We start from the raw sequence: 12,470 nt of genomic DNA, 5'->3' as shown, positions 1-12,470 counted from the left end.
GAGCGTTATTGGATAGTGGACCGACCCGTCTCTGGTCCTGTTGGCGTGAATCAGGCTGATCTGGGGGAACGGCCTTGCCGGACGGCAGAGAGAGACCAGATACCTCCGCTGAGAACTGACATCGTAGCCTGTTCTTAAGTGAAAGTTATGCCTCAGTCAGGGGGCCTCATGTGGGCCCCCGACGGCGGGGCAGGTAGTCCTCCGGGTCTCAGTGGCACCCCGACCTCCCACGTCGGGACAGAGTTGACCTGGGACGTGTCAGATGTCCCCTCGGCCCCCAGCGAGCTCAGAGTTTAATAAAACACGAGGTGGTGTCGAGTGGCGCGTGGGCTGAGCCTCCCAGGACCTCGGCAGCAGCACCTGACAGCTTGCAAAGCAAAGGCTGTATTTTTATCCAAGCTCATGGATGGAATGACCTCAAAAGGACAAGAGCAAGATAGGAAGTAAAACTCGTCCGTGTGGAAGAGCCTCCGGGGCCACCTGTTCTCCCCAAAGGCAGCTGTGCCGTGCTGGGCCCCTACCCCCGCCCCCGCGCAGCCTCCCGGGTCTCACAAGGAATGCGGACAGACCCGCGGCTTTGGGGTCCGTGCGGCTCCGTTAGCACAAGGGCCCCCTCACCCATCAGATGCCCGGTGTCGGCAGCGTGCCCGGCTCCATCCAGGTCTTTGCTCGACCCCAGCAGCGGTCGTCTGGTGAGACCGGTCATCGCACACTCGTTTCACGGATGGGAGAGCCGAGGTCCAGGGGGCGCCGCGCCCTGCCCTCCGTGGAGGAGCTGGGAGACGCCTTCTGTCCACGCCTGCCTCGGCCCCTCCGTCTGCGTCTGCGGGGCGCTCTGCTTACGGGCGGCTCTCATCCTCCCCAGGTCATAATGCTGAGCTCCGTCCCGGAATTACACAGTTACATTGACAAGTCCCAGCTGACCGAGGACCTGGGCGGGACACTGGATTACTGCCACTCCAGGTGGCTCTGCCACCGCACAGTGAGTCCCCGCATCCTCCGTAACCATAGTCAATCCAGAAGAGCTGCCTTTGCCTTAAGGTGCTGCCTGCTCCAAAGACCTCTTCCCGTATACCCGGGTTTTCTCCCCAAGAATGAGCAGGTGGTCTCAGTGGACCTTAGTCGTCCGAAGGAGTAACGTGAGTCATGAGTCGGGAGTGGCTTTCTTGGGCTCAGGACAGACAGGAACGAAGGAAAAGCACGAGCTGGGTTCTCGGCACTCACCCTCTGAGGAGGGTGCAGAGCCCGTGTTTGTGAAGGAGCCGAGGCCGGGGCGCAGGCGGGAGGACGGGCTGGGCTGCGGCCAAGCTTCCGGGCGCAGGAGGGCGCAGCGCGCAAGCGGCTTCGTCGTGGTGTTTTCCTCCCCACCAGGCGATAGAGAGCTTTGCCCTCCTGGTTAAGCAGACAGCTCAGATGCTGCAGGCCTTCGGCACCGAGCTTGCCGAGACGGAGCTGCCCAACGACGCACAGGCCACGCGCTCCGTGCTCCGTGCGCACGCGGAGAAGAAGGGCAAGGCCAAGGTGCGCGCGCGCGCGGGGGGGGCGGGGCGGGGCGCCGGCTAAGTGGAGCCTGGGAGGCTCCCGAGCTGGCTGCCCTGCAGGGAAGCTGAGCCTCCCTAACGAGCAGTGTCTCTGGTTGGGCCCTGCCATCCTGCTGGCGGGCCCTGATGATCAGGGCAACGAGACAGCACCCCCGGCGCCCCCGGGAGAGGGGGGCAGACTCGGATGGCTGAGCCCGACCAAGTGGTCACAGCACACAACCGGCTTCCTGGTAAACGCGATCGGGGCTGTGGCCCCGAGGCCGCCGCACGATTCGGGCTTTGAGTTAGTGGAGGCCGTGACCCACTGCTGGTGCTCGGGGGCCGCCCCCTACCCTGCCAAGAGAGCCCTCACCCCGTTCAGCCCCCGGCGGCGGGCCGTGGGAGCAGACACCGGGGGTCTGGTTTCTTGTTACCCTGTCCGGTCCCACTGCCTGGGAGACCCGTAACCCTAGCCCTGCCCCGGTCACGGTGGGAGCGCCTCCCCAGCGCTGCTGGGCGGTCAGCAGAGGGTCTGGGGGACAGGCGGAGGCCACCGTGTGCCCACCTTATTGTCGTCACCTTCACACTGCCCTGCGGGGCCGGGCGCCACGGAGCCCACCGCCAGGGGCCGAGTCCAGGGCCCGGCGGCCTGGGGTGACGGGCGGCGCGCTCTTCCCACAGGAGGACATGAGGCTGGCGCTGGACGAGGGGCGGAGCGTCCTGGAGAGCATCCGGGAGCCGCTGGCCCGGGGCCCGGAGCAGAGCCCGAACCAGGACCAGCTGGACAGTCAGAGCACCGTGCAGAGGTGAGGCCGGGGCCGGCGGGGTCAGGGCGGCGGCGCGTGACCTGCAGGCGCAGAGGCAGCTCACCGCCCCCTCGTCCCCTGAGCTGCTGCGGTTGTAAAGGATAATAGGCCCAAATGGCCACGTCCGCACCTTTCAAAACAACACACTCAGCACAACCACCCGCCCCAAGCGGCTCCGAGAGACCCAGGGTGCCCCAGGGCGTCGAGGGCAAGGGCAGGGCCCTGGGGGGAGACAGGCCCCGGCCCCCCGAGCCCTCCGACGCGCAGACCGAGCGCCCCGCCCGCTTGGCCCTGCGGGGGCCCAGCACGGCTGCCGTCCCCTCTCGCAGGCTCCTGGCCCAGCTGAATGAAACCGAGGCCGCCTTTGATGAGTTTTGGGCAAAGCATCAGCAAAAACTGGAGCAGTGCCTGCAGCTGCGGCATTTCGAGCAGGACTTCCGAGAGGTGAGAGGCCGGGGCTCGGGGAGCCTGCGGGCGGGCGCCCGGCACTGCGGCTGCGGAAGGCCGCTGACAGCGCTCGGTGAGCACTGGCTCGTCAGCCACGCGGAGCCTCGCAGGGCCGCGGGCGTGGCTTGGGCTCCGTGAGCGATGAGTGAACCACTGCAGGCGCAGGTCGTAGAAACGCTGCCCCGCCCCCTTCGTCCTCCTCCATCTGGCTGCTTTAGCTGTTCCGGTTCCTCCGCCTTTTCCGTGTAAATTTAAAATAATCTTGTCGCCTACGAGACAGACAATCCTGCTGGGGCTTCGTCAGGAGCTGTGCTGACCCCGTACCTCAGTTTGGGGAGGATCAGCACCGTTACTGGGCCAAGTCCTCCACCCAGTGAACACGTGCGTCCGTCCATTTATTTAGATTTTCTTAGATTTCTTTCACCAGTGCTGTGTGGTTTGCACGAGCTCAGTACGTGTTTTGTTTGACTTAACGTGTGCATGTTCCGTTTCTTAAGCAGTCGTGGATGGTGTTGTGTTTTTAATTTCGGCGTCCATGTGCTCACTGCTATCTACAGAGGTACAGCCGGGTTTTGTATATTTATCTCGTCTCCTGAGACCTTGCTGAACTAAGTCTGGGAGTCGTTTGGTAGTTTCGGGCTTTCTCCACACAGACGATCAGGTCACGTGCAAACAGACGTAGCTTGGTCTCTTCCCGTGCGATCTGCGTCTTTATTTGTTTGTACTTTTCACTTGTTTGCCCCGTTGCCCGAGAGAGCTTCCAGCACTCGCGTAGCGGTGGTGAGGGCGGGCGTGCCCGCCCGGCTCCCAGTCTCACGGGGAAGGCGTTTCGCCGTCGTCACACCTGTGGCGTCGGCAGCAGGGTCGCTGTAGATGCTCCTCAAATCGAGGAGGTTTCCCTCCGGCGCTGCCTCCGAGAGGGGCTCCGGGCCCCCGCCCCTCCCTGCTCGCCCCGTTTCTGCGGCGCCCCCCGCCTTCTCAGCCGTGGCTCTTCTCTCTGCTCTGCCCGCCTGGCCTTTCACCCCCCACTCCGTCGCAGGTCAAAGCCGCCTTGGACGTGTTGGCCCAGAAGATCACGACCTTCACCGACGTGGGGAACAGCCTGGCGCATGTGCAGCACCTCCTGAAGGACCTGGCCAGCTTTGAGGAGAAGTCCAGTGTAAGAAGGGACGTGGGCGGCAGGCGCGCGGCAGCCTGGGGACACTGTGCTCAGTGTCACCGTCCCCGCAGAGGCCCCCCTCCCTGCCCTGAGCCCCGTGGGCAGGGGGCGGGGTGCTGCCTGGCTAAAAAGCACAATCAAATGTTAAATATAATTTTTAAGTGCACTGCTAAGCTGGCAAGATACTAAGAGAAATCTTCAGAAGCCAAAAATAAGAAAACATGAATCCAGAAAAATAAGAAAGAGAGCTCTAAATCTGACAGTCTTAGTGACCCAACACTGAAAATGTGGTATTCTCAATAAAAGGATGTGCTTGGACCAAAACTTCGCCTAGAGAAGAAAGCTTAGTAAAAGTGAGGAAAATAAGACAATAGAAATGAGTCCAAAGATATCAGCAATCACAATAAATGTAAATGTACTGAACTTTTTAGTTCACAGAGGTTGTCTCATGACATTGAAAAAAATCCAGCTATAAGCTGGTTATAAGTACCATACTTAAAATGTAAGTTAAGAAATCTTTGAAAACAAAAAGTGAAAAATATATCAGCCAAATAATAATAAAAAAAGCTTGGAGAGATTTAACATGAGAAGAAATAACACTTAAGATGAAAAAACGTAATATCCTGAAAGATAAAACAATTCTTGTGTGTATCTAAAAGCATGGCTTAAATTTTAATTTTTTTTACTTAGGTTAAATGAACTGAATTATGAGTAGAAGTTGACAAATCAACCCTTTCAGTAGGAGATTTGAATGTAATGCTCTTTGTTATTGATTGACCAAGCAGGTCCCAAATCAGTAAGAATATTGGTGAGTGGAGTCACGCAAATACTACATTTGATATAATGCCTCTGTGTTGTATACTGCACTACAAAATTGTTGAATACACATTCTTTTCAACGTAATGGAAAATGTTTTAATCAATGGCCATAGACCTTCTAGGTAGCTGAAGACAGCGGAGAGTGGTGTACTAAGTAACCTCCCCAGATCTCTTCTCCAAATGATATGAAATAAATTCACAACTACTAAATTTCTGTGCAGAAGTACACCTTCAACATTGCTTGAAGACAGAGGATGTGAACGCCCCTTTGCCCCAAGAACCAGGCTGAGCCGGTCTCTGGCGGCTCCACAGGCGGTCGCACAGCGGGCCCGCGCCCTGGCCCTGGAGGGTGAGCGGCTCATCGAGCTAAAGCACTACGCCGTGGACTCCATCCGCCCCAAGTGCCACGAGCTCCGCCAGCTGTGTGACCAGTTTGCAGCTGACGTAGGGCAGAGGAGAGGGCTGCTGGGCAGGGCGCTGGATCTGCACGGCCTCCTCGAAGCGGTAGGCCCCCCATCCCGGCCCACACACCCCGCGCCCCGCGGTCCCGCGGGGACGCTCCTGCCGTGGGCCGGGCCCCAGGCACCGGTGAAAAGCGGCCCTTTCCTGTGGCCCAGAAGGTCGTGTCCTGACACAGGGAGCCGTTTATAGGACTCGCCTGCCACAACTGGCCGTTTCTTTAAGAAACCCAGAGGCTGGCTGTCCAGCCAGTTCCCTGCACTTTGTCCTCAGTGTGGATGTGTCCCGTCCTGGGCGATTCACTTGGTTTCAGGCCTGTGTCCCCCAGGGGAGCCCTCTGGACAGAGGGGCAGGACAGGGACGCTACGTCCTGCAGGTGGTCCCAGAGCACAGCGGTCAGCGGGCCACGTGAGACGCCAGGACAGCTTCGAAGGTGCCTTCTCTCCCTCCAGTCCATGAAGTGGTGTGATGAGGGCATCTACCTGCTGGCCTCGCAACCGGTGGACAGGTGCCAGTCCCAGGACGGCGCCGAGGCGGCCCTCCAGGAAATCGAGAAGTTTTTGGAGACGGGTGCAGAAAATAAGATCCAGGAGCTCAGTAAAATCTACCAGGACTACGAACCCATCCTCACCCGAGACCTGCTGGTGAGGAGACAGCCTTTCACCTGTTCGACGACGAGTTACTCTGATGATTCCCAGAGACACCGGGCGATCGGGAGGCAGAGAGCAGAGGGTGCCTTTCGGGCCGGACGTCGCTCTCGGGCCCCCCACGCCCCCACGGGGTCCCTGCCTGCGGGGAGGGCCCTTGCTCGGTGCCGACAGTGCACCAGAACCGGACTCCTCATTCCGGCCAGCTGTCCGCGGCGCCCCCGCCGGCGCCCGCCGGGCTCCAGGCCCGGGGCCCCGCCTCCCTCGGTGCCCCCCATCTGCCAAGGGCAGCGCGGGGGCCACGTGTGTCATGGCAGCTCTCGGGAGGTGTCCTGCTGATGAGCCCGTCACCCGCTTCCCTGCAGGAGCACGTGCAGAAGGTCTTCCGGAAGCAGGAGAGTGTGGAAGAGATGTTTCACCGCAGACAGGCAAGCCTCAGGAAGCTGGCCGCCAAGCAGACACGGCCCGTGCAGCCGGTGGCACCCCGGCCAGAGGCGCCCGCGAAGTCGCCCTGCCCCTCTCCGGGTACGGGCAGTCGCCCCTCACCCTGGGCAAAGCCCTCCTTCCATCCAGCCCATTGCGTAAATAGTGTCATCAGCCCTTGGCCTGCTCATTCCTTTGCTCGCATCCATGCCACTCCCCATTGCTGTGGCTGGACGGGGACCGCCTGACTGTCGGGGCCTTTCCTGGGCTCATCCCGCCTTGGTGCCGTAGCTGGGGTGGTCTTCCCCTCGCGCAGCTCGGCCCTCCACCCCGAAGCCTCCCGGTTCCCCAGTGCAGCGCTTCTGGAAGGCCCAGCTGGACGCAAGGCCTTTCCTAAGGCCCCTCCTATCACCTCCTGTCGGCAGACATGCTGCCCCAGCTGCCAGCATGGCTCCCGCTGCTTTCTACAGCTGTGGCTGGGGTCGGCCGTCGGCGCTGAGAGCCCCTGAGCCCAGCGCGGGGCCCATTTGGAGGCCTCCAGGCGCTGAGTTCTCCCCCGTCACCTGGGAGCCGGGCCGCACTGGGAAGTGGTGGACAGTGGGCTCCCCACGCGCCCAGAGCCCCGTTTCCTTGCTCTGTACCTTGCTGTGCTTTCCTCACCCTGCTCTGGGCTGCTCGCTGCTCTTCCTCCAAAAGTTAAAAAAACACACACAAGAGCACACCGACGGTGCTGGATGAGCTTTTCACCTCCAGGCGGTAGGGTGCGAGGTCCCACTCCTGTCCACTTCTTTCCAACCCAGGCATCCGGAGAGGCTCCGAGAACCACAGTTCTGAGGGCAGTGTGCTCCGGAGGGGGCCCTACAGGAGGGCTGAGTGCCCATGTTCCCCAGTGCAGCGCTTCTGGAAGGCCCAGCTGGACGCAAGGCCTTTCCTAAGGCCCCTCCTATCACCTCCTGTCGGCAGACATGCTGCCCCAGCTGCCAGCATGGCTCCCGCTGCTTTCTACAGCTGTGGCTGGGGTCGGCCGTCGGCGCTGAGAGCCCCTGAGCCCAGCGCGGGGCCCATTTGGAGGCCTCCAGGCGCTGAGTTCTCCCCCGTCACCTGGGAGCCGGGCCGCACTGGGAAGTGGTGGACAGTGGGCTCCCCACGCGCCCAGAGCCCCGTTTCCTTGCTCTGTACCTTGCTGTGCTTTCCTCACCCTGCTCTGGGCTGCTCGCTGCTCTTCCTCCAAAAGTTAAAAAAACACACACAAGAGCACACCGACGGTGCTGGATGAGCTTTTCACCTCCAGGCGGTAGGGTGCGAGGTCCCACTCCTGTCCACTTCTTTCCAACCCAGGCATCCGGAGAGGCTCCGAGAACCACAGTTCTGAGGGCAGTGTGCTCCGGAGGGGGCCCTACAGGAGGGCTAGGGTGAGTGCCCATCCCCGCCACCCGCTCCCCTCACTGCCCCCGGCCCCCCCGCCGGCGCCCCGCCGCTCCTCCGTGCACACAGGCCGGTGCCCCTGGGGGTGTCCTCCGCTGCCGCCCCGGCCCTCCCTCCGGGCCCGCCCCGTGCTGCCTGCGGGGCCTCAGGCCTCCCCGACCAGCAGGAGGTTGGGTCATGGAAGCGGGGCGTCAGGCCGCGCCTTCTCGTTTCTGAAAGCGCGATGCAGGCCGCTGCTTTCTCCCCAGAGTGAAGCGAGCGAGGGCCGCGGCCGCCCCGCCGGGGAAGAGGAGAGCCTGGCCGTCCTGCGGAGGTGAGAGGCCCGCCTGCCCCCGCAGGCCTGAGGGCAAGCGCGACCCACCGGGCCTCGGCCCCTGGGGAGGGTCTGGACGTAAAGGAGCCAGAGGCGGTGGGACCCAGAACAGCTCGCGTTGTCCCTCCCTGAGCCCAGGGCGCACGGCCAGTGGGATGCGGCCCCAGGCCACTCTCGCAGGGCCAGCCTCGGACCCAGCCCCGGCGGCCCCGTCTCCTCGGGACGGGCTCCTCCTGCCCAACCCTCCACTCCTCGTGCTGGTGCCGGCCATCACTTCTCTCTCTCGGTCTCTCCCCACCGCAACCCTACGGAGGCTCTGCTCGCCCCACACCCGCCCTGGGCGCCCCGCATGCTCCAGCCCCACGCAGATGCCGGGAGAGTGTCTGTCCCTGCACGGACGCACTGCTGGGCTCCAAACTCTGGGCTGGGCAGGAAGGCACTGCCCACGGGCTTCCAAGGCTGCCTGCTCCACGATCCCCACCCTTGGCTCCGTTTTCTTCCTGAAAACAGGAAGCTTGGTCATAGGCAGTTAGAAGGTGGTCCTGGTCCGTAAGGCGAGGTCTGAGCGGCCGGTTTGCAAGCCAGTCCCTCCTGGGAGCCCTAACCTGACGGCACATAGACGGTCCCCAGAGGGTCACTGCAGAAGCGCTGCATGCGGGCGGCCGGCGGGGCCTCAGGCACTTGGAGCCCGGGGCTCCTCGGGAGACGGTTGGGAAGCTGCTCCTGCATGAAAGCCGGGACCCACCCACAGGCACGTGATGAATGAGCTTCTGGACACAGAGCGGGTCTACGTGGAGGAGCTGCTGTGTATTCTGGAGGTGAGGGCGCCGGCGCCGCCACGCCGTGTGGCCTCGTGGCCACGACAGCTCTGCCGAGACAGCCCAGGGCTCGAGGCCACCCACCTGTCCGTCCACGGGACAGGGGTGCCGGCTGCAGGTGCACTTGCACTGGGCCGTGTTTGCGGCAAGAGAGAGCAGCCGTGCCTGACCCTCCCTGGGTGGGGAGCTGTTGCCTGGGGGCAGCAGAAGGGCTTCTGGGTTGCGGGACTGTTCTATCGTGGGGCGTGGGCAGTGGTCACAGGGGTGCGAACACGGAGATAACCCATCAAGACGCACATACAGGACTTGTCCTCTTCGTGGAAGGTGTACCTGAATTTAAAAAGGTTAAAAGGGAGTAGGATGGAACCACCCCCCCCAAAAAAATAATTGGTGCTGCTTCTAATTCGCTCATATTTCTGGTGCTAGTCCGGAGAATCACCTTAGATGGTCAGTGAATGAATTTGAGGTGGATTCGATTTCTAAAGCCTGAGACAGCGTCACTTCCCCGCTTGGCGGCCACGTGGAGACCAGGCTTCTGCGGGGCTGATGGGCCCGGGCTCCCCCACTGACCACTCCCCCCTCCTCAGGGCTACGCTGCTGAGATGGACAACCCTTTAATGACACATCTCATCTCGACGGGACTTCAAAACAAGAAGGATGTTCTGTTTGGAAACATGGAAGAAATTTACCACTTTCATAACAGGTCGGGCCCTCCCTCGGGTCGCCCACGGGCCTCAGGTTATGCTTTTCTGGGGGAGAGGATCCTCCCTCCCTCGCGAGAGGGATGAGCGGACGGGCAGCGGGTTCGGTAGGGCGCGCCCAGGGTAGCTCCCTGGGCGGCGGTGAGTTGCAAGGGGCCGTCCACAGAGGGGGGAAGCGGGAGCTGGCCCCCCAGGTGTGCGCACTCGGCCCTTTTGGGTGGCACCGAAGCCACACCCCTTGGCGAGGCCCCTTGCCCAGCCCGTCTCGAAAGGACGGCAACACCACAGGTTCGTTCCTGCCCGCCCTCCCCTCGTGGGAGCGCCCGTGGCCTCTCTGTGGCTGTGGGGAAAGGGTGCGTGGTCCTCCTGGGCCCGCTCACCCTCAGCAGTCTCGGGGGCTCTCGGGAAAGATCCGCGGTGGGCAGACGTCTAGCAGAGGGAAGCAGATGGGGAGCACGAGCCTGTGGTCCTGAGGAAAGGCCACCGTGCACGAGCCCCTCCTGTGCTGCCCGGCCCTCCCCTCCGCTGGACTCCAGGAGACACTGGGGCTTCTGTCTGGCCACTCACTTTCGCCCTCTGTCCTCAGCCTCTGTCACCTGCCGCTTATAAAGGAGGTGGCAGGTCTCACCTGAGCCGCAGGCGGAGCCTTCCCTTGGGGATTAGAGTGAGCAGGTGGCCTGGTCCCTCGGCATCCTCAGCCCCGGCCTAGGGTCTCGGCCCATCCTTGGTGCTGGGGCCCTGGAGGGATTTACCCAGTGGACAGATGCTAGCCAGGAACCTAGAGGAAAACTCAGCCCGCAGGCTCAGGGGCAGCGCTTCGTGGAGGAGGGTCCCGGGGGCAGAGCCAAGGTCCCTTACGTCTGCAGAAAACCCACGGAGCACACGGGCAGTGAGGGCCTTGAGATGCTCCCGTCTGCTGCTGTGGACTCTTCATCCACGTTTGTGCTGATGGAGCATCTCCCAACTTCTGTGTGAACACAACACCAGGAACAAAGCATCCTCACGGGGCCACGGCTGCACGAACCTGAGAGTCTGGTGCAGTCGGGACCCCAGGAGGGACAGGCGTGGCTTCAGGCCCCAAAATCAGGTGGCGCGTCCTTGCTCCCACAGTCTCCGCAGCCGTCCAGAGTCAGGATGAGTGCTGTCCGGGAGATAACGTCTGATGGTTTGTGACGGATGCCGTCTCGTGCTGGTTGTTGTTCACGTGACCTATTGCAAACTTTCTTTGTCTAGAATATTCCTGAGGGAGCTGGAGAACTACATAGACTGCCCAGAGCTGGTTGGAAGGTGCTTTCTAGAAAGGGTATGTGTTTCTCCAGTGCATACTTCCCCATGCCTTAATTCTTACAGTTAATCCTTGCGGTCATAATGGCTTTAAATTCTGTCACAGTCCCCATCTAAGCAACCAAAATCACAAGTACAAATGTTTCCAGTTTGGCTGAGATGCTTTTTGGTAGGGCCAGAAGAATACAATTTTGTCCAAAGCCAAATACTAGTCCAAAAAAAAGAGAGACTATGAAGCATCAGCTTTGAGAGATGCCAAAATTATACAGTGTCTATGTTTGGGTTTGCAAGCATAGAGGTCGCTGGCGCTCCTTCCTGCTGGGGTTGGTTTCGTGCTGGTCTCACCGATCAGGACTCCCGCGCTCACCAGCTGACCCCGGACGGTCACTCGTGCTCTGAAGTTGTGACGCGCTCTCCTTCCGGCGGGACGATCGCTAGCGTGGGGGCTTGTGGCGAGGCTCTGGGAGCGGGAGGGGATTTGGGATGCGGGATGCTGTCTCCCCCGACCCTGCTGTATGGATCCCGGTGAACTGCTGACTCAGCAGCAGGGGGCGCTCTTCCTTCCTCCCAGTAGTGAAAAGGTCGCCTTCACAACGTAAGCCAGAGGCCGAGGCTCCTTGTCAGGAATTGGCATCGAGGGGCAGAGGGAGGAAAGAAGGGGCCATGTCTGTGCCCCGCTCGGCCTGGCCCTGGGGAGCGCCTCCCTGTGTTCTCTGAGAATCGGGGCTGGGGGAGCATCGCGCCGTGGCTCGGGGGTTGTCGGCAGCATTAGCACCTCCTGGGGACCCGTGAGCGGTGCAGGCTCTCGGGCCGCCCCTGGCCTGCGGAACCCGGAGCTCGGGTGGAGGTGGCAGCCACTGTTTTATCCAGCCCGCTGGCCGTTGCGACGCGCATGCAAGCGTGAGCACCACTGTGTAGCTGAGCCCTGGCGAGTCTTTCTTTACAGAGTCGGTGCTGGTCCTGCATTTCTTTTCAGCCTGTTATCTCTGAGGCCAAAGCCAGCCATATGGACCTAATCTTTTATAAAAGAAGTACCCGGACTAGGGCAGCCCTGAGAACTGAACCTCTGGGGGGCTGTTACCTGGCTGCCCGCCAATGACAGCCGTGGCGTCCGACATGGAGGGGTGACCCGGGTTCGGGGGGAAGCCAGGCTGGTCCCGGAGGTGCCGTGCATCCTTGCGCAGAGGGGCGTGAATCAGCGGCGGGGTCAGCCCACCTCCGGGCGCTGAGGTCCCCGTGAGCGCAGAGGCGCCCTGCGACTCAGCCCCTGTCCCGCCGCAGATGGAGCAGTTCCAGGTCTACGAGCAGTACTGCCAGAACAAGCCGCGCTCCGAGAGCCTGTGGAGACAGTGCTCCGACTGCCCGTTCTTCCAGGTGTGTCTCCTGACTCTCTTGAGTGGGGACGTTCCTTTACTGGTTGACTCTCGGACGAGGCAGAGCGGCAGCCGTCTAAAGCAGAGGTGCTGGTGGTTGCAGGAGTGCCAGAAGAAGTTGGACCACAAGCTGAGCCTCGACTCCTACCTGCTGAAGCCAGTCCAGAGGATCACCAAGTACCAGCTGCTGCTCAAGGTGAGAGGCCGGGCGGCCCCCGGAGCCCCCTCCCCGCCTGCCCCCCGCCAGCCGCACACCATTTAGTGGCGGGCGGCCCCC

General features: G+C 61.7%; 1 protein-coding gene across 1 annotated transcript in view; it reads left to right on the top strand.

The window, feature by feature from the left end:
• The window catches only part of MCF2L (MCF.2 cell line derived transforming sequence like), an 87,433-nt gene that overhangs the window by 64,680 nt on the left and 10,283 nt on the right, over positions 1-12,470 (top strand). Inside the window, exons 6-20 of the mRNA XM_007466364.1 lie at positions 866-982; positions 1,372-1,521; positions 2,202-2,326; positions 2,656-2,770; positions 3,813-3,932; positions 5,063-5,254; positions 5,662-5,853; positions 6,222-6,381; positions 7,618-7,691; positions 7,953-8,017; positions 8,769-8,835; positions 9,423-9,538; positions 10,770-10,839; positions 12,102-12,194; positions 12,297-12,389. Coding sequence (XP_007466426.1) covers positions 866-982; positions 1,372-1,521; positions 2,202-2,326; positions 2,656-2,770; positions 3,813-3,932; positions 5,063-5,254; positions 5,662-5,853; positions 6,222-6,381; positions 7,618-7,691; positions 7,953-8,017; positions 8,769-8,835; positions 9,423-9,538; positions 10,770-10,839; positions 12,102-12,194; positions 12,297-12,389 — 1,749 coding nt within the window. The remainder of the gene's footprint in view (positions 1-865; positions 983-1,371; positions 1,522-2,201; positions 2,327-2,655; positions 2,771-3,812; positions 3,933-5,062; positions 5,255-5,661; positions 5,854-6,221; positions 6,382-7,617; positions 7,692-7,952; positions 8,018-8,768; positions 8,836-9,422; positions 9,539-10,769; positions 10,840-12,101; positions 12,195-12,296; positions 12,390-12,470) is intronic.

Source organism: Lipotes vexillifer, unplaced genomic scaffold, assembly GCF_000442215.2.
Source record: "Lipotes vexillifer unplaced genomic scaffold, Lipotes_vexillifer_v1.1 scaffold791, whole genome shotgun sequence".
In the NCBI taxonomy this organism is placed as follows: Eukaryota; Metazoa; Chordata; class Mammalia; order Artiodactyla; family Lipotidae; genus Lipotes; species Lipotes vexillifer.
Note: the sequence above shows the minus strand (reverse complement) of the source record. Positions and strands in the feature narration are given on the sequence as shown.